Source organism: Thunnus albacares, chromosome 1 (assembly GCF_914725855.1).
Source record: "Thunnus albacares chromosome 1, fThuAlb1.1, whole genome shotgun sequence".
NCBI lineage: Eukaryota > Metazoa > Chordata > Actinopteri > Scombriformes > Scombridae > Thunnus > Thunnus albacares.
Window position 1 is genome coordinate 23,676,005 of NC_058106.1, and position 19,868 is coordinate 23,695,872.

The 19,868-nt window shown below is 40.5% G+C and overlaps 1 protein-coding gene across 2 annotated transcripts in view; it reads left to right on the forward strand.

Annotated features, from left to right (window-relative positions):
• The window catches only part of apba2b (amyloid beta (A4) precursor protein-binding, family A, member 2b), a 71,323-nt gene that overhangs the window by 42,411 nt on the left and 9,044 nt on the right, over positions 1-19,868 (forward strand). The window contains exons 3-9 of one of the 2 annotated variants that reach the window (XM_044350743.1): positions 375-869; positions 2,407-3,476; positions 7,756-7,836; positions 9,397-9,436; positions 9,968-10,113; positions 16,545-16,580; positions 18,465-18,551. In XM_044350743.1, coding sequence (XP_044206678.1) covers positions 395-869; positions 2,407-3,476; positions 7,756-7,836; positions 9,397-9,436; positions 9,968-10,113; positions 16,545-16,580; positions 18,465-18,551 — 1,935 coding nt within the window. In that variant the 5' untranslated portion in view covers positions 375-394. Of the gene's footprint in view, positions 1-374; positions 870-2,406; positions 3,477-7,755; positions 7,837-9,396; positions 9,437-9,967; positions 10,114-16,544; positions 16,581-18,464; positions 18,552-19,868 lie in introns of those variants that run through there. The other variant, XM_044350751.1, reaches the window with a different exon arrangement.

Sequence of the window (19,868 nt, forward strand, 5' to 3'; positions counted from 1 at the left end):
GATGTATTGAGCCTGCTGTTGGGTATTTGAAGCCAAAGTTGTGCAAAGTAAGCACAAAAGTGCTGCCCTGAATGTGGATGAAGTAAACGAGGGACTTTCTCGCTCAATTACAAGAATAGATTGTCTGGCACCGAAAATATGTTGCAGCTGTATGCAAAGTGTAGAAAAAGAGTGAGAGAGATAAATGGAGGGATGGGAACAATTTTGTTGGTTTGCTCAAACAAACACAATTGTCCTTACAGGCTTTAGCATTTTATTTTATTCAGTCTTTTTCTTGTATGATCTTAAGTGTACCTCCATGAATTGATTAACAGTTGTTTTTGATGTTGAATTAGCTCTGAATCATTGCCTCTGTGTATTTATTTGTCTCCTAGGAACAAACCGATAACGATGCATGGCCTGTAAACCGCCAATCATGGCTCATAGGAAGAGGCCAGGGACCAGTGGAGGAAACAATATGGCTGCTCCAGTCCCCGCCTCCTGTCCCGCCCCTCATCCTACGGAGTCATGTGACCTGAAAGCCCTCCGCCCTCGACAACGCCCAGTCCGCTACCCCAAACAGTCACATGATCCAAAGCTCCTTCCCCGTTCCTGTAAGGCACAATATTCTTCCCCCAAGTGTCAAGATGTGGGTCACAACCATCCAGAAGTGGATGTAGATGCAGAGGTTGAAGTGAAGCGATACACCAACCAAGCAGATGCAGAACTGGAGGACCAGCGGCCTGCAACACCCTCCACGCCAGAACATGACTGTAACCAAGATGACCATGACCAGGCAGACTTCCACGGTGGAGCCGACAGCCTGGATGACGACTCCAGCTCTGACTACATTAACAACACCTCAGAGGATGAGGAGGACTATGATGACGGTGAGTGCAATGTCAAACAGATCATTTTCACATCCTACCTTTCGATTATCCGTTCCTCTATCATTGATTCGGAATTCTCCATTCATTTCTAGTAGTCATTTCTAATTCACATATTCATTCTTCTTAGCACTGCCACTGTTACCCGAAATCATGCATATTTTTTTGTGTGAATTCAAGCAAGGGTGCAATTTGGCAGTATGTCCCCACAACGTCAAACATCATTTCTTTTGCAGCATGACTGAAGTCCCATATAAAAACAAATTCGGAAACCTAGAGGGATATTTACTAAGGACTTGCAGGCCTTTTTGATGCGCTCAACAGCCAAATTGTGTTTCTCCTCATTTACGGGAGCACACCAAGGTTTTGCACTGGTTAAATAGAAGAATGGTGGAACCCGCACCGTCGACTGACCGCTGCGGCAGAGGAAATTGCATCTAAAATTTGACATCTGGGAAAAGCAAGTGTAAAAGTGTGCGAGAGAGACACACAAGACAAAAGCATAGGAATGCAACAGTCTGTAATTTTTCACACAACTTTCCTGCAGGTCCCTCCTGCATATTTTTTCTCACTTTTAGTGACTCCCAGAAGGTCCAGTCCAGTGCAATATGATTGGGGCAGCTAGTTATACATATTTCCTCATATATAGTATTTATTTTATGGGATGAATACACGTTTGCAGTTCAGAAAATGTTTTCTCTTCAACCAGTATTACAAGTACAGTTGTACAGTTTGTGCTCCATTTGTGTGTAACATGTGGCAAAACAGCTTAGCTACACTAGATACACATAGATGAACTGCGACTGGGCTCATTTACATTTATAGTCTTACTAAATACCCCGCTAAATTGGGATATAAATTAGGAAAGGTTAGTAAATATCCCCCCTTGTATTCCAGTGTTAAAGAGCTGTTTGCAATTGAGTCATCAGTAAGAGTAATTGATAGTGACAAGTGCAACCTAAATTAATCAGGATCTTTTACAAATTTGTAACCAGTTGTAAATGGGAACATATTATCAATTCTAATCACTAACTATAGAGGAGTGCAGTCCCTAGAGTGCAGACCAAAGTTTTCTATGGATGTCAGTTTTTGAGCCATGACAAAGGCCAAAAAGTGGCCTGCAACAGACTAGGTAAGCCTTGTTTATAGCCTAGTCGATTGCTGGAAATGTCTTTTGCTATGTCATAACGCATATTTTAAAATGGCGAGGACTGCGGAAAAGATGAAAATCTAAGCTTTATGACAGGCTCATAAGGAATCATATCAATATTTATTTGACCACAACCATTGAGCATACAGTCATAAATATGTACAAAAAATATTAGGCTGATGGGTCCAGTAGTATGCAAGATTAGCTGCGGACAGATACACACACGCACACACACACAAACAAACACACACACACAAACAGGTCCTCCAGGCTTACACCTGATGGAGATAATAAGCGCCTGTGATTGTTCGATAATTCACTACTTGATTTTTAACAAAGGAACCCCAGATATTAACAAATATTTCTGTTTGTGATCATACACCCCTCCAGGACTGGCAGAGGAGGACGAGGGTGTGACTTACTACATCCGGTACTGCCCAGAGGACGACAGCTACCTGGAAGGTATGGACTGCAGTAGCCAGGGAGACTGTAACCACAGCCACAGCCGCAGCCAAGCGGACTGCGCCGTCATCATGCAGCCGGGTGAAGCCCACACTGATGAATGCCAGGAGGCTGTGGAAGGTTGGGCCGAGGAGGGAGAGGGGGAGGGGGAGGGTGAGGTGAGAGAGGAAGAATGGGTGGAGGACGAGGAGGGAGAAGGCGCAGTGAGGGAAGAGTGGAGAGAAGAAGAGGAGGAGGTGAGAGAAGAGTGGAGAGAGGGAGATGAGGAGGGGAGGGAGGAGTGGACAGAGGAGGGCCAAGACAGGCAGGAGCAGTGGGCGGGGCGAGAGAGGCACATGGTGGAGGAGTGGGGTGAGGGAGAAGGGGAGGTTCGCTGTGAGGTGGTGGAGCAAGATCCGGACGAACAAATATACAATGGACGACCAGAACCCATCCTGGACCATCACCACCACCATCATCACCACCACCAACCCTCCCTACAAGACACCCTGCACACTCGACAGGCTGACAGGGAGGAAGAGGAGGAGGCAGAGAGCGAGGAGTACTGCCCTAATGAGGAAGAAGATGAGGAAGGTGACGAGGAGGAGAGACATGGACGGGCCTACACCGGAGACTACTATGCACCAGAGGACAATGGGAACTCAGTGCGAGTCTCTCCGTTCCGCGGCCGCAAGGTGCTGGTGGTGGAGGGGGAGACAGGGGAGGAGGCGGAGGAGGACATTGACCAAATTGTTGCTGAGATCAAGATGAGTATGAGCATGGGGAGTCTAAGCAGCGGCACTGACCAAAGCCCAGAGGAACTGGCACAGGACCCTCCAGGCGACTACCCTCACACCACGCCTGACGCAGCCCCCTACCCCCCTGCTCACCACCGTCACGACAGCAGGCCCAAGTCCCTCAACCTGCCCTCCATGCACCACAACAACCCTGACCTTCAGAGGGGCATCAAGGCACATCCACGCTCCCCTGAAGACAGACAGAGATGGCAACAGGAGCAGGTGAGCTGTTTTTGAAGGGTTAAGAAACAATGTCATTATTTCACCGTGTTAACATTTACCCAATTACAGTATCAGCATCCCCGTTGGTTTGTTTTTTTCCAGAACATCAATCCTACATAATGAGCAATTAGGAAACAAAGAGTATGCAAGAAAATACAGATTTGGTTGTTCATTTGGTCTGTTCAGTCCAAAAGGAGAACTAAATGATTCAGGGAAAATGTCCAATATTTGACCAATATTGTAATTGCAATTTAAGTTTAGATTATTGCCTATAAATTAAATGTACAATTAAATATTTACCTGACGAACCCTTATGATACTGTTGACAGCTGTGCACTTAAGCTGCTTGAGCTAACATTAGCATCACTGACAATACAGACTGCTTCATAGACTTCAATCCCGATGGTCCTGGTTCAAGGGTATTTAGTCGATAATCTTAAAACAATGATGCACTTAAAATTTTCACTTAAACCACTATGATAAAAATCTAGATGACAATGATGTGAGGTAATGAGCTACAATGTTTATTTAGAAAGATTCGCCACTTTTGCTCTTTTTGAACACTTTCCATCTTTCCAAATGTCAAAATGATCCAGAGCGGAGCTTCTTTTTCAAGGAAAACAAATAGTACAGTATGAAGAATACACTGATATGAACAGAGCACCAGACAACACCCATTTTGTAGTTAGATGACAGCCAACAAAATTGACAGTCGCTGAATTAATATTTCACCTCTTACAGCTTGTTAAGAAATTGTTGATAATGTGTGTTAAAGCCTAGTTAAAATGGTAGCTGTAGTGATTTGAAATTTCTGTGGATTCCTATTTAAAAACAATTAATTATTCAGCTGTATAAAAAAAAGATTATCGCTCTCCACTAAAAAAAGCTAAAAGGCCTTTTTCACAGCAGACATTTTGACTTGTAATAAACCACTTGTCATAACACTTGTGGAAAACCACAAGTGTTACTAATGACATTAACAATCATCCGTTCTATTCAAGTGTCCCAGTAAGCCATGGCTGTGTGACACTTAATCAGCATGCACAATATCAGCCTGCAACTGAAGCAGTTTAATGGAGTTCAACCATCATTCATGTTATTATTTACACATGTGCTTTTCCTACTGTGACATGTCAACATTTCTTATGTGAAAAGCTAAGCATTAAGTTAAATTTAGTGAAAAATGTTTTGAAAATTCAAGACTAGTTCAATTTCCCAATCAACTGAAAGCCAGTGAAGTGTTCCCAATCTCTAATATGTTGAATCAGTACTTCAAATACAGAGAGAGGCACACATATGATAAGGAGGAACATATTAACAACAGCATCAACACAACAGTTCTAATATGTTCAGAGCCTCTCGCCTCTGGATGTGATATAAAAGAGATTTGTGGCAAGGAGCTGCTGGAGATGAGTTACAGGTGAGATGTTGCTCATCTATTTCCATCCCCTCCCCCATGTTACCTTGAGCTGTCCCTCTGGATGAATGCACACCCATACACACTTCATAGACCCCAACACACACACAGCTCCCCCATCTTTTAAAAGTCAGATGGTAAAAGCAGAACAGAGAGAGTCTTCTGTGGGCGTCATGCTGATACACACCTGCTCCACAGTGTGCACATGTGTTCGTACGTTCACTGTGTGCAGCTCATTTGTAGCAGAGAACTGGGTCAGATAGTGTAACTAGATTAAATTGGAAGTATGTACAGTACACTGCAGATTCAGATGACTCCCAGACTCACAGAGATGATTTGGTCATTCAGTCCTCTGTTATGAGATGAAATGTTCTCCGTACACCACTTTGAGATGACCCTTGAATGAACCAGGACAACAGGGAATTTAATAAGAGCTGTAGAGTATGAAGCCAAAAGAGTTACAAAACAAAGGGAGGTCAGGACCACACACACTCTGTTGGTGTGATGTGTTTGATGAAAGCATAGTACATTTAAATGTATTTTAAATGATGCTACAAATTATAAGCATCAGTATGTAAGTGTTAAATTAATTATGTTGGTATGATCACTACTGAGACAAGGTTTTTTGCAGCCTCAACATTTAAACCGCATTTTCCATGACACGCTAATAATTTTTGCTTCTTCAGCCTTTACTTCATTACATTTGATTTTGGCTGTAATAAAATTTCCCTTTCTGCATTATTAGTATTCCTGCTGGTTTCTAGGACTTTCCCTAATGACAGAAAGTGTTGGTCCACTAATAGCAACCATTTTCATATTTATAATGTACAGTATGCAGTTAATTACTCTAGTACATGACTTTCCCTAAATAGGTCTACTTTTATCCATCAACGTTTAATGACTATGTATTATGTATCCAGTATTAGAGTAGCCTGTATTAAACATTTCTGTTAAGGACCTCTATTAAGACATACTGTATGTCCATATGCACACTGTTAAGTGTATAAATATATTCTTCATCACTTTTCTGTAGGTTACATGATTTGATTTTCCAGGCCCAGTAAATCTGAGTGAAGATTACCACTTAAAATCTGATGTTACTCGTTAGAAATGTTTTTAAATTTATTGGAATTTTCTCATGTCTTTCAATTAGACAGTGAGTATTACCCACAAAATGAAACAATGAAAATAATGTATTTTTTTACGATTATCGTTGTTGAGGAAGTAATGAAAATAGTTTATTGTTGAGGGAGTCCTCAGTATCACACAGTAATAGAAACACTGATCGCCGTGACGGAACTGACAGTCGCAGTGCTTCTTGTAGCTTATAGGTATTCTGTGCTATAGAGCCATGTCTTTATGCGTGGGTCCCTATTCTGTTTGTTTTGTGCACAAGGATGCACATACAGTACAAGTGGGCGAGTGGTGCAATTCACATTCTGCCGTTGGTTTCACGCTATTCTGCTGATGACAGTTGGTGGTGGTAATACATAAAGAAACACAGCAATATGCCAACTGCTAGCTACTAAAAATGGATATAAACAATGTAGGATTTAAAACATTTTTTTAATGGCTTTGCAAATGTTTTATCAGGAAGGAAATGCATTCAGTATGTGTTTTGGTGAGAAACACAGAACACAACTACTGCTGTGTAAGTAAAAGTGGGAAACAATATAAGTTAATTTTATGTTTTATATTTTATATTTACTATATTTTTATATTATAATTTAATTTAATTTTAGTATTAACTTAAAGCCGATGTGATGGGTAATTAAAGGAGTGCCCTCAGCTACAAACAAATCCTTCTAAATCTGTTCTGTTGTGTACACATGTACAATGTTGATAAAAGCTGTCTGTCCTCTGTATGGTCGTCTTGTGAATGTTAATTATGCTAATGGATTAAAATTGATGTGATTTATTGATGATAAAATTCTACATGTAGCCTCTTTAAGATTTCTTATTACTAATGAAGACATTTACAAAGATTTGGCTGGATTCACTTGGAATTCTGTACATATGTATAGTTTTGTAGAGCAACATGGTTTAGCATTCCTTCCCACCAAACAACAACACGAATCTCATTAATTTAATGGTTGTTTGCGCAACGGAGTTACAAAACACGATGAATACTGATCAGGACTTTACGTTTAGCTCTCTTTTCGTAAAAGAGGTCACTGATGTCATGTCTGTGGTAATTAGCTGCTCAACAGCACGACCTGTTCCTCTGAATTTCACTTTTTCACTTTTCATCACTGCCACACTGAGGAGGAGGACATTTTATCGGCAGAAGGGTTTCATTTAAGCCAGTAATATGATTGAATGTTAATGAGCAGTTGTGCACTGCAAGATGGATATGCAAGGGAATAAATATAATCCTCCCTGTATGTGATTATGTGCTGGGTGTAGTTTATATACCCATGTATGTGATGAGAGATGAGACAAAGGAAAAGGCTGCCTGGAGGGCGAGTGAAAGACAGAACTTAATCGTGTGCCAGCTTACAACAGTTTGAACCCGAATCAGCTTTGGTCTTCTAAATGGATGTAAATTTATTTTAATTGCAGGTAAACACATTAAAATAAATAATTCCTCGCGTTAAACAGCATAAGCAGGCTCTTTCTTAGCAGTTCTGAGAGTTTTGTCAGTGCAGTACTCTCATGCATACAGTCTCCATCGTTGTTTGTAGCTGACCTACCTACACATTCAAAACCTCCCACGTGTGAGTCACATTACTTTTATTTTAACCTGCCGCCCAACCAACCAGCAACAGGAAACAACAGCTTAGTTTATATAATTTTACTCTTGTTCTATACTATTCTGATCTTCTTTTTGCTTGCACCTGTTCTTCTGTGTTGACCTGCCAGGTGAGCAATGGTGCAGAGCAACCCAGAAAACAGCAGCGCTCCGACCTCAATGTCCCCCTGGAGAACAACAATGTACCAGAGGTAAGATGTTGCTGGGTTTTAATGTCACAGTGTTCCTTCATAATCGTGTAAATTTGTAGCTAGGTCACTTTCGACAGAGAATATTGTTGTTTATGTGTGTGTCCCTGTGCGAACATGTGTGTGTGTGTGTGTGTGTGCATGAGTGTGTCTGAGTAATGAGTAATTGTGTAATTACAACCTCAGCTCATGTCCTCTGCTTACGGCGTGATGGCGTCCCGGTAATTGAGCAGCGTGTCTGCCTGCGGTTTTATGAGGGCCATTTTTCACGGAGATGTCTGTGGTGGATGTTTCCTGTACAGGCTCCGCCCACGCCGCCTTGTCCTTGAGTGGAGTAAAACTTTTGAATGTGAAGTGTGCAGTGTTTTAATCTGAGCATGAATTACAGCTCTCTACGTAACCATCTCTTGTCTATAACTTCCTCCCCCTTTCTTTATATCCTTTCTCTTCCACCTCCCACAGAAATGGGAATGTGTGAAGTGGATGAGTAAGGCTTTGCGCTCTCTATACACCCACTTTTGCAGTGCCCTTGAGCATAGCGCATACATCCAGTTTCTGCAGCAGTTAAAGTATCAATGTGTAAATACATGTAACTGTGTGAATGTGGGGCAGGAAGAAAAAACAGAAATGTCTGAATGTTTAGTAAAATCAGCAAAGGGAATTTCTTTACAGAGATCAAGAGTGTCACAGTTAAGATTATTCATTTCTGTTAGAGTTCCTGCGTTGTTTGTAATTGATCCTCATTCTTCTTCCATTCAAATTTATACTCGGTCTTTGTCTGCCAGTTGTTTAGCTGTTTGTGTCTCCACATGTCACCGAATTCTGTGAATGTCAAAGCTATTATGTGTGATTGATCTTTTAAGCCACGCGAGGGCATTAGCTTCACTGGAGAAAAGTCATAAAAACAAAACACCATTGTAGTAGTTGTATAGGGTAATTCATATATTGTTTTCAGATGTATCATGTTGTGCCAAATTTTAAGCATCAAGTTGCTCACACAGAATTTGTTATACAAGCAATTACTGAAAATCAACTACCAACCAAAATAGAAGAAGGGACTCTCACAGAATATGAGTCATTTTGCAGTTTAATGGAGGGTCTGAGATGAATCTCTGTTATGTAATCTTGAAAGTATTGAAAAGCCACAAAATGTAATTGTTAATTTATAACTAAAAACTCCCTCCTCATTGTTTTAATAAAGACAGAAAGTTTTACTGGGTGGGATGCTACTTTACTTTGTCTCTTCTCATCCATGTTTTCTGATTTCTCTTGAGGTGAATCAGCAGGTGTCACAGTGCATCATGTCAAAAATGTGGACACATCACACATCAGTCTAAGCCTGATTTAGATCCACTCCCTAAATTAGATATATATGATTTACTGCTTAATTGTACATTAAAAAAAGCAGCACATCCTAGCCTTCATGTAACACTTGACAGCCTACATAAACTGAATGAAACGTCAACATTTTGATTGGTTTATTTGAGATAGTAGAGACATGCTTAGTTCATTGTAAACCTATTCACAGTGACTGATCCATCATATCCTGTTTTTGTCTTCCAGCCAACAAAGAAGGTTGCATCGTTCCCCAGCTTTGTCGATGGTAAGTTAATCTGTCTGCACACCTGTTTGATGATGAAATCAAAATATTGTAATTGCATGGAAGGAGTCCAAGATTTGCTTTGCCTTCAGTCTGTCCCTATTCAGGCCTGATATAATTCTTCTGCTGCTCTTTCCCTGCCTCTGGGCAGATGCTAGGTCTAATAATGTGTGAGGGGCTTAGCTGCCTGTCTGCTCCTTCAGATCATGACAGTGCATTGTGTCCCTGAGTGGGTGTCTGAGAGTCCACATCTCCATATCACAGACGCAGATTAATCTCAGCCCAACCTCCTCCCAGCACCGCACCTCCATCAGTTCACAGCCAGTGGCCATCTCACTGCTCACCGAGCCTGTTATCGCCATCTCTCAATCTCCAGAGTGACAGTGTTTGGCTCTGTTTCTCCACACCGCATGTTGACTGCAGTGATTACAATACCCTCTCCACCGCACACCCGACCTCTTCAGTCTAACCGCACTCTGTCCTTCCCAGTGTCTCCCCGTTAATCACCACCCTCTCTTCCTCTCCCTGGCCCAGTCCCAGGACCCTGCGAGCCAGAAGACCTGATTGATGGAATTATCTTTGCTGCTAACTACCTGGGCTCCACTCAGCTGCTGTCTGAGAGGAACCCCTCCAAGAACATACGCATGATGCAGGCCCAGGAGGCTGTCAGCAGGGTCAAGGTACTCAAAAACACACCCACATCCAGGCAAACTGACTCACACATGCAAACACACACACACATTGTGTTGTGTTTTTGGCTTGAAAATATGTACCAGTCAGAATCATGCAGAGAAACATACTTCTCCTTAATCATCAGGGCACAATTTTTCGGTTATGCTGTTGTTTTTTTGCACAGCTCTAAATCAAGCCTCACTCATTTTTGACCAACTAAACTCAGGAACTAAATCAGGAACTACAGTACTAGTCCCTTTCTGCAGTTTTCATTATCTCTCAAAAACTAAATATTAGGTTAATAAGTCTGATAAAACAGTCCCTATTTGTTGTTTCAGAGAACAACAGCATCCATTGTGCTTTGTAATTTGCAGTAGCTGACACAACTGTTTTAATGGTAAAACTTGTTTTTTAACATTAATAAACATTAAAACATTCATTGTCCTAATATTAACACTGATTTACACTGGTGGGAATTAAATTAAAAGATATGCTCTTTATTTTTCAAGTCTGTCTTAAAATAATAGTCAGGTGCCCATGTGAACATTTAAACAGGTTTTTTCTTCCTGTTATCATTCCTCCTGTTTATATTGACCATTAGAAGATACCTTCCAAATGTGTTTACAATGTAAGTTGAAGTTACTAAAAGGAACTTTTGTTTTGTGTTGATTTTGGCGGCCCCTGTGTACAAAAGCAATAGTGAAGACTGCATTTCCCATGAGCACCACCGCATCGTGTCATAAAGACCTTGATCTGGCTAGCACGTGCATTTGTTTTGGAAGCGAGTAAAAGAAAGACACAACTTATTTTTAATACTATTTTTCTTTATTAAACACAGCTGTTTGCAGGATGCATAGTGATGAGGTAATGTATCTATTTGTGGCTATGTAAGACTAATAGTAATATGATGATGGTGAAACAAAGTAAACTTTGTTGTAGTGCCGTTCATACACCAAGGTTACACGTAATGCTGCATTCATACCAAATCTGGCAACACAGAACCTTCCCACAGGGTTGTGTGGAAGTGTGAGCATGTTTATTTGTGCTTTAGAATGTAAAAACAATCAGAAAATAACATTTTATTTCTCTCATTCACTGCTTTGCGCTCGCTACTGCCACTCCCTCTCTTCATTCACTCTCCAGCTCATTCGACCACTGCTGCTCTCTCTCTCTCGTGCTCTCAGCTTGCTTGCGCTCTCTCTCTTTTTCTCTCATCTTTTTAAAAATGAGTCAGGGAGCTGACAAGTCTAACTTTACTTTTAACGTTATCAAATGTTGTCCTAGTAACATCTTTGTACTCCCTCATGCTACAATGCTACATGTGATGTGAACAAAGGCTCTTCCAGTCTGTGTGCCATAAATCATTTTGTTTGATTTTGTGGGGAATCTGACCTGATGGCAGGCATTTAGAGTAACTATATAGAAATAGCCAATCTACTCGCTGATGGTCTCATTTCCTTATGTAGGTCAGTATTAAATGGAGACTGTTTCATAATCAGTTAAAAACTCCTTGTAGTTGCTTTAAGGGGGAACAAAATCCACAGTCCTCATTTTGTGCAAACATATTAGTTTATTTAATGCTAATATGAGGCTTCAGCAGTCTGAGTCAGTCAGATGGAGTGGATTCTTGGAAAGTGTTTTGTTTATGTTGGAACATTTGTACAGTAAAACATTTAAATGCCCGTATTGAACAGTTACAGTAACAGTTAAGAGAGACATTGATGTTACATAATTTGATATGGTTTTAATTAAGGTAATTGCATAGAGCTTTCTGAAAGGAAATATTTAAGTTTTATTGACACTTGCAATTGAGTTAACAGAAAGAATGTGATTACCAAAGAAGAAAGCTAAATGTTTACAGAACACATGTTTAAGTTTAAAGGGATGGCTTAATGTAAATTAGTGTTATTTTGGTTGGTATCTTGTATATTGTTGTAGTTTACTGTTTAGGTGGAAAATGTGTTGTTCCTGAAGTAACCAAAAAAAAAGGGGAGATGTCATATGTATATGAGTGAGTCATGTTTGGTCGTTATAACAGTTCCAGAGTAAAGCCAGAGATATACTTGCTTTTAACTACAGGTTCACGTGCACATGATGGCTGCTTCACGTATCCTGAGTCCATTTGGAGTGTTGGTTGTGCACATCCTTACAAATTAACACTACATGTCAGCAAGAGTCAGGGGTCAGCAGGCAGGTCAGCAGCAACAACGCTGGCAGAAAGTTTTGAGCACAAATTAATAGACCAAGTGTGCAATCACCCACATGATGTCTCATTGCTGCTGCACAGTAACAAAAATGCTTGTCAGAACAGCTGGTGTGAGATCTGTACCATTTTAGAAGTTAATATTGAAACCTGCAAAAATAAATGGAAACAAGTCTGTATCTCAAAATTCACAAAATAGTAACCTCCTCCAGTGTCACCGTGTTTATTGTTTACATCATGCAAATCTGGAAGTTTTGTTTGTATCTTTATTTCTCTGGTGTGCCCTCTAGTGGAATCCTCCAGTAACACGCAAAATACATAAGCAAGTATGTGAACAATAACGTTCACGATGCAGCTGGTTGTCTACACGAATGTGTGGTTAAAAAGCAAATATATCTCCAGCCTAATGCTTTACAGCAAGGGGTTTTATGGCAAATATAGAAACATGCATAGTGGAGGAGTCGCAATATAAACAGGTTCTGCAATAAAGCCGAGATGATAAAATACCCCGACCCCTGACTTTTCTACAGTCCTGTTCTGAAACAGTGTTTTATATGATGGCAGTTTCCTCTTCAGTCCCCAGAGGTGCCAGCATAATGTTAGACATCTTGTTGTTGTTTAGGCTCCATTGGTAACACTGTGAAAACTCTATTAAAAGGCCCTGCAGGAAATATGTCCAGCAGCTTTACATGGCTAATACTGTATATTTAATGGTATTAATGGTATTAGTCATACAGTATCGGAATACTTTTCTCACATTACTGTACATATCTGGAAGGGAAAAATAGACATGGCTGTCTTTAAAGCATTTCCACAGACTCAAAGTGAATCTCTGCTATTTCAGCATGTCATTTCAATTTATACTTCCCAGTTATAATGGGGTATTTTCAGTTTAGGTCCAGTTCATGTTGCTCCTCATAAAATTTACATGAACATCAGTGCTGTTTGTGTCTACAGTCGAGCAGTTAGAGTCATATGTTAGGCATGAGTGATCTTTTAGGGCAACTAAAGAACTTGGCCAGATTGGGCCGCAGGGCATGTGTTTGACACAGCCGGATGGATAATTGGACTGCTGGCACGTGAACCTTATATTTCCCTTGTTGACACTTGCTCCCTACTGTTAACTAATATTGTTGTGATGATGACGTTCCAGTGTAGCTTGAGAGAAATACTGTGGATGGTATCAGAGCAGCATAGAGAAGCTCAGCTCGATTAGCTTGATTGCTTTGTTAACTGTTAACACTGTTAACAGCTCAAAGTGCTTGTGTTCATGTTCACAGAAACAGCTACTCAGACTTTCCACGTCTGCTGAAAAGCCAGATTTTAAACCATTTGATATTTCTCATATTAATCAGCAGTGGACTCAGAGTCCTTCTGTCAGGTAATGATAATAATATGATCAAATAGCATAATGTTGTCATGTGATGACTGTATGCAGCGTGGATGTTTTATCTACCCAGACACAAGTCTTTCTTATCTCCCTCTCATGTGAACACAATCTCGGCTGTTTTTCTAAATATTAAATGACACCCTGTGAAGTCATCCACTTTTAGAAAGTTACTTGCTGTAATGAGACTTGTCACTGATGGAGATGAGATGGATACATGTGAGTGTAGTTGTCTAGTGGGATTCATGGAGACTTAAAGAGTAGAGAATAAGAGACAGAGAAGTTTACCGAACTGTGTCTGAGTTTGAAACATGAGTTTAGGTTCAGTTGTATTTTTCAAACCGTGCATGATATCAGCAAACATCAGATTGAGATGAAAAAGTAAATAACAGCCAGCAGCTGTAGTTTTCTATAAACTCAAGTCTGTGTCTGTTTCAGCCACAATTTGCAGGATCCTATTTTTGATAATGGTACAGTAAGCAAATAAACTTTTAATGTTGTGTCCAGTAGTTAACTGAATATTTGCAGGTAGACCTACTGTATGTCAGAAAGACAATTACTCTGCCAAAGCAGACAGAAGAAGCAGACAGACTCAGATGACTTAGGCCCTGTCCGAATCCTCACTACAGTAATACCGCCATTCAGTCCTAGTCTTCCATTTTTCATGCTCCAGCATAGTGCAAGTTGTCTCACTTCTACAGTAATGGTCCTCCAGACGGCTCCTCTTGGAGACTCAAAAACAAGTCTTAATGTATTTTGAATTGCTGCTGAAGAGAGCTGAAAGTGGTACAAGTGATTCTGAAGTATTTCAGTTTCAACTATGTGGCCTAAAAGACACCGAGCTCACCATAAGTTGGTTGCTGATGACTTAAACAAGTAGAATCTAACTTTGCAGTTTGACCTCAAAATCCTTATAGCATTCAGACGCGTCACAACTCAATTCAGGGTATTCTGAAACAAAGAGAAGCGTCTGAAAGTCCTTCTGCCCTGTTGCTGGTTCAGTCTCAAAGCCCTCTTCACCACAGAGATGCTGTCTACTGGCATCATTTCACATCTATCCAATCTGTATTCAGTTATTCTCTCACTCACTCTCTGTCATGCACAATTGCTTTCCCTGCAAAAAAAAAGTCTTGTCAGGATGAAACCATGGCAACAGTTAGCTATCACCTTTTAGTGCTCTCCCGTGCTTGGAACGGGTCCATTGAGCAAGATGTCGTCCATTATCTCCTTGATTTGTTCCTTGTGCATAAATGAATAGCTGTACAGCAACTGACATTTAATCTTTGACATTGAAATGGACACAGCCGACTGCACACAAAGCCGAGCCCACACGCGGTACAGTGAAGTCATGTTTGTACATTTGCTCCTGATCAACCCGAACACGCGCACACATCGTACGCACACGCTTAGAAACACACTTAGATCCTGTCGCGTTGAACTGAGCAAAAAGAAGTATGCCAGGTAAACTGTAGCAAGCCTTGTATAGGTTATTTATGCAGATCTTTTTTGGCATGATGTTCACTCTGTTTGATGTAATATTTATGCAGCTTCATCCCCCCCACTCACTCTTTTCTGCTGTCTATCTCCCTGCTCAGCTCCTCCTCAGCAGAGTGGTAGAAGCCTCAGATGTCTGTCTTGCGTGAGAGCTGATCACAGAGGAGGAAACTTTGCAAAATGAAAACCTGAAAAAGACTCTTCCCTTTGGGCTATTTTCTCAACTCTTTTTTTTTTTTTTTTTTGCTAATACTGTTTTAGTGGCCGCAGTGGCTCAGGCAAACATCCAGTCTCACACTGAGATGTGATGAGGGTCAAGATAATTTCCTCTGGTCGATGGCAGATGCAGAGAGGGTCAGTAGCTCAGCTTGAACCTTACACAGAAGTGTTGATTTTAAAGATTACATAAGTGTTAAAGAGTTTACTCCAAAAGAATATCAATGAAAGTTCAACAACTGTAGCACCAACATTAAGGCCAGAATTACTGAAGAACTAATCAAACACATTAGCTCTGCAAAACTGCTTCCATGTTTATCTAAGCTGTTTAATTCCCAACATGGTGACTCGACCTTGTATTTTTATTTTTATTTATTTATTCGTTTGATGCAGCCCAGAGAACAAACCCCAAGTGCACACTATAAATCCTTGCTCTGGGCTTTATCCACTCCCCTGCCTCTGTGAGTGTTGTTGATTGTTTTCCAGCGTGTATTTCCTGGTAATAGACTGTGACCTGACCGTGGTAAGGTGGTACCAGCCGCCCAACATGACAGTCTGCAGTGAATGTTTTAATTGGCTGTAATGTGTTTAGAGATGGGGGCCTTTCTGTTTGTCTTCCTACTGGTGAATGTTCTGACCACAGAAGTGACACTTCAAAAGATAATGATAATGAGAAATAAACAACATACAAAAAAAAAAAAAAAAAAAAAAAACCAAACCAGCCCTTCCTAATTCAGCTTTATATAGATGTCAAGAATGCAGGAACAGTGTCAATTTATGTTTGCATGCTTTTTGATTTGTTTAAGAAAGAAAAAGCAATTATTACCCTCTGTAATTGCTGTTTTGATTTGTATCTGATAACCAACACGGCTGTGCGAACGCTACCTCCACAAACACACACACATGCATATATACAGTCACACACACACTCCTGCTCTCTCTCTTTCTTTCTCTGTCTCTCTCTACCTTTCTGAGAGCAGCGATATCACACCTGCCGTTTGGTTTGGGGCTTTTACTGTCTTACCTTCTTTTATTTACCTTCTTTATTTCCTCCTCCTCTTCCTCCTGTTTTTTGTGCTCCCGTATCCGCCGACCTTGTCCCGTCCCAACGCCTGCCCGCCCGCCTGCCTGCCTGCCAGAGGGTACAGAAGGCTGCCAAAATCAAGAAAAAGGCGGTGTGTAATAAACAGAGCGAAAGGAAGACCCTTTGGCCACTTTCCTTCCACTCTCACCTTTTCTTTTTCATTTCATTTGTGTGTGTCTGTTTCTGTGTATCCCCTCCCATCTGTGTCTTGCACATTTGTCTTGATCATTAATTTAGTTGGAGAAATCCTTTGTCAGGTTTGCCAGAACTAAGACAAACATGTTGGCAGTGAGATTCTTTCAAAAGCCCAAATGTGACAGATTTTTTTTTTCAAAACTTCAAATAACTATCTAATCTAATAGGTCTGTCTTATTGTTTACAATAATTTCAGTATTAGCAAAACTGTTAAAATTATTTTGGGGAAAACTAATTAATTACTTTTTATACTGATTCTGAAGTTGTGCTGTAAGGCACAAGACTGTGGAACCACTGAGGCCAAACATTGTGTAATTGTTCTTGAGATCAGAAATATATATTTACACCTTGCAAGTACAAAGTACATGCAGGTAATGCACGAAACAAGTTATGTTATAAAAGTTATGTAAACAAGTTTTGTAGGATTTAGGGATAGAGCCACTAAAAATGCCAACCAGTTAAAACAGTTTCCTCACAACATGCATGTACCAGGATAACTGGAAATAATTACAGAAATAGAAAAAATCAGTTTGGGTTTTGCTGACAACACAATAGATGGATTATAACAGCCTTTTAGCTCAAGGGCAAATACATCCTTTTATACAGCTAAGGTTTATGTCATCAGCTGCAACTCTACTTTGTGTGTGTGAAAATACAATTTTTCAAAAACAACGTTTTCACATTTTGTACTTGCTGTACATTGCTGTTAGCCTCAAGTAAGTTAAATTATGTATTTGGTAGATTGTGATTCAGTGCATGTTTGATCTCTGTGTGATTAATGCAGTGTTTCTCGGTTAATACAGAACATAATTCTAGTTCTCTGTACGCATCTTGCTGCTCTGGCTTTACACTCTGGTGAAGCTGAGATGCAGTGGAGAGAGGGATCATCTGTAAACAATCTCAGCTTCTGGACGCATTTTGTTGTTGATGGTTTTATATTTCCCTAGAGTTCACAAACTGTGCCCGTATACTAAGCTGTGATTGAAAACTACAAGTTCACACCTGCTCTCCGGGGGCAGGCAAAAGGCATTGTGGGAAACTTGTACTTCTGAATTAGAAACAGACAAAGCAGATAAACCCAAAAATAAATTACAACACCTAATCACAAATGAACTGCTGGAATGGAACTGCATGGATTACTTTCCTTAACTCCCTGCATCTTCAGACACTTTGCAGTAATAAAACTTTAAGTACTAATGAATGCTACAAGCCTTCAAATAAATGAATTTATGAATAAATTCACATCAGTGCATGCAATATTTAATTACAACTGTATTTTACTACTATACTTTATATTTTATCACTATTTCTTCATTAAATTAAATGCATCAGCCAATTTTAATTAAGATAAATAAAATATAATTTTATTAGTCTGTGGAAATGTGTGCAGGCTTGTTCTGTGCTGAAACTGCATCGCGCTCACTGGCGTAACAGCCAGCTGGTGAGGGTTTAGTGTTAAGCTGTTTCTTGTTTCCATGCCAGCTCGCCATCCTCGTGCCAGGACAGTTGATGTAAACTAACACCACTGCCAGACACTTTCTTTTTTTCGCCTTTTCCACCTCACCTTTTAGACTCAACAACCTGTCCATCTAACTAGCATTTCCCTAGCCAGCTGGACTCTAAATGGTACATGCATGCCTGTTTTCATTTTGGATATCTACAGTGTGATTTGCCTGCATTGAACACAGGCACCATTCAGGCAGTTGTGAATCAGAACACTCAAGTTTGGTTTAAAGATCTTGATGATGTGACCAATTCTTCTGTTTGTATCTTCCTGCAGAGCGCAGATGGAGATGCTCAAACCCTCACCGAGGTTGATCTGTTCATCTCCACCCAGAGAATCAAAGTCCTCAACGCGGACTCACAGGTGAGTACAGGCGAGCACACATGCTACATGTTTTTATCCACAGTGTGTTACCTCACCTGTGAGAATAAGAGCTGTTTGAAAGCTGCCACTGAGCTATACAGAGTACACAAAATGAGTGGTGTTGTGTCACAGCTCTCACAACTGCATCTTAACTGTAGACACAAACAGATTCTTACGAAACCCCACCACTGGTCGTTATTTATTTATTTGTTTAATCTCATGACTCTGTCAGAGCTCCCTTCGACTGAGGATAAGAGTTGACTTTGCAAAGCCAAAAATTGCTGCATGAACATCTGTGCATGGAGGGTGACTCAGAGAGCATGTAATGTACCAGCTGTTTGACTGCAGCACAATCTGCTATTATAGTTTTTAGTATAAGGGTATTTCTTCCCAGTTGAATATTAGTTTGAATATCCCAATTATGGTCGCACCTGTGCACAATTAGTCATTTGTTAAAAGGGTTTAGCAGTTACTTTATAGGCTACATACTGTAATGTTTTGTTTTCCTCAATGATTTTAACAGACAGGCTCAGTCAAAAGTTAAAATTAAGATCCTCATGAATGAAAAAGAACATTAATCTGTCGGATTTCCTTTTATTCAAGTTATTCTCAAAGTTTCTCCCCACTTCTGCGAAAGCTTTGCCAAAGTTTTCCTACTTTTTAGCTTTACAGCAAGCAGCTGTGTGAAGCAGCAGCACACATCCTCACAGCAGGTGGGATCTTTGGTAGAAGTAGAAACGTTTCTGAGAGCTTTGCAGTTTTTGGGATCATGGTCACAGAACATTTAAATGTATATGTGATAGATGATTCATTTGCAGTATTTCAGTTAGAGCTGCTGTCTGGCTGTCTGAATGTAAGTGTGTGTGTGTGTGTGTGTGTGTGGGCAGCCGCCTGGCAGAAACTGACATGCTGCAATGCAGTGTCTATCTTCCTCCCTTTTCCATCTGGTTGCCACTGCTCCTGGCACTCTTGAGAGAGAGACTCGGAGTGAAAAGCCCTCATTCTGCAATTAAAAGGCTTGACGCGGCTTGCATGGGGTTTCTGACATTGATTCATAATAAGAACAACTCCAAAGGTGGGCTGGAACAACAACAACACTAATTAGGCTAATGTAATAAAACCACCAGACACAAAACAATTAGTTAAGTGATGTATTAAGGTAGGTAGAGTCAATGATTCTGGAGAAAGATTGTTCAACACACTGTCAAATTCAGCAAATATCGCCTCATGATCCGCTAGCTGTCCGTTCTGTGCGTGTGGTGAAAAATAATCCAGTGTTCATACACAGCACTGGCTCTATAAATGGGAAACAAACAA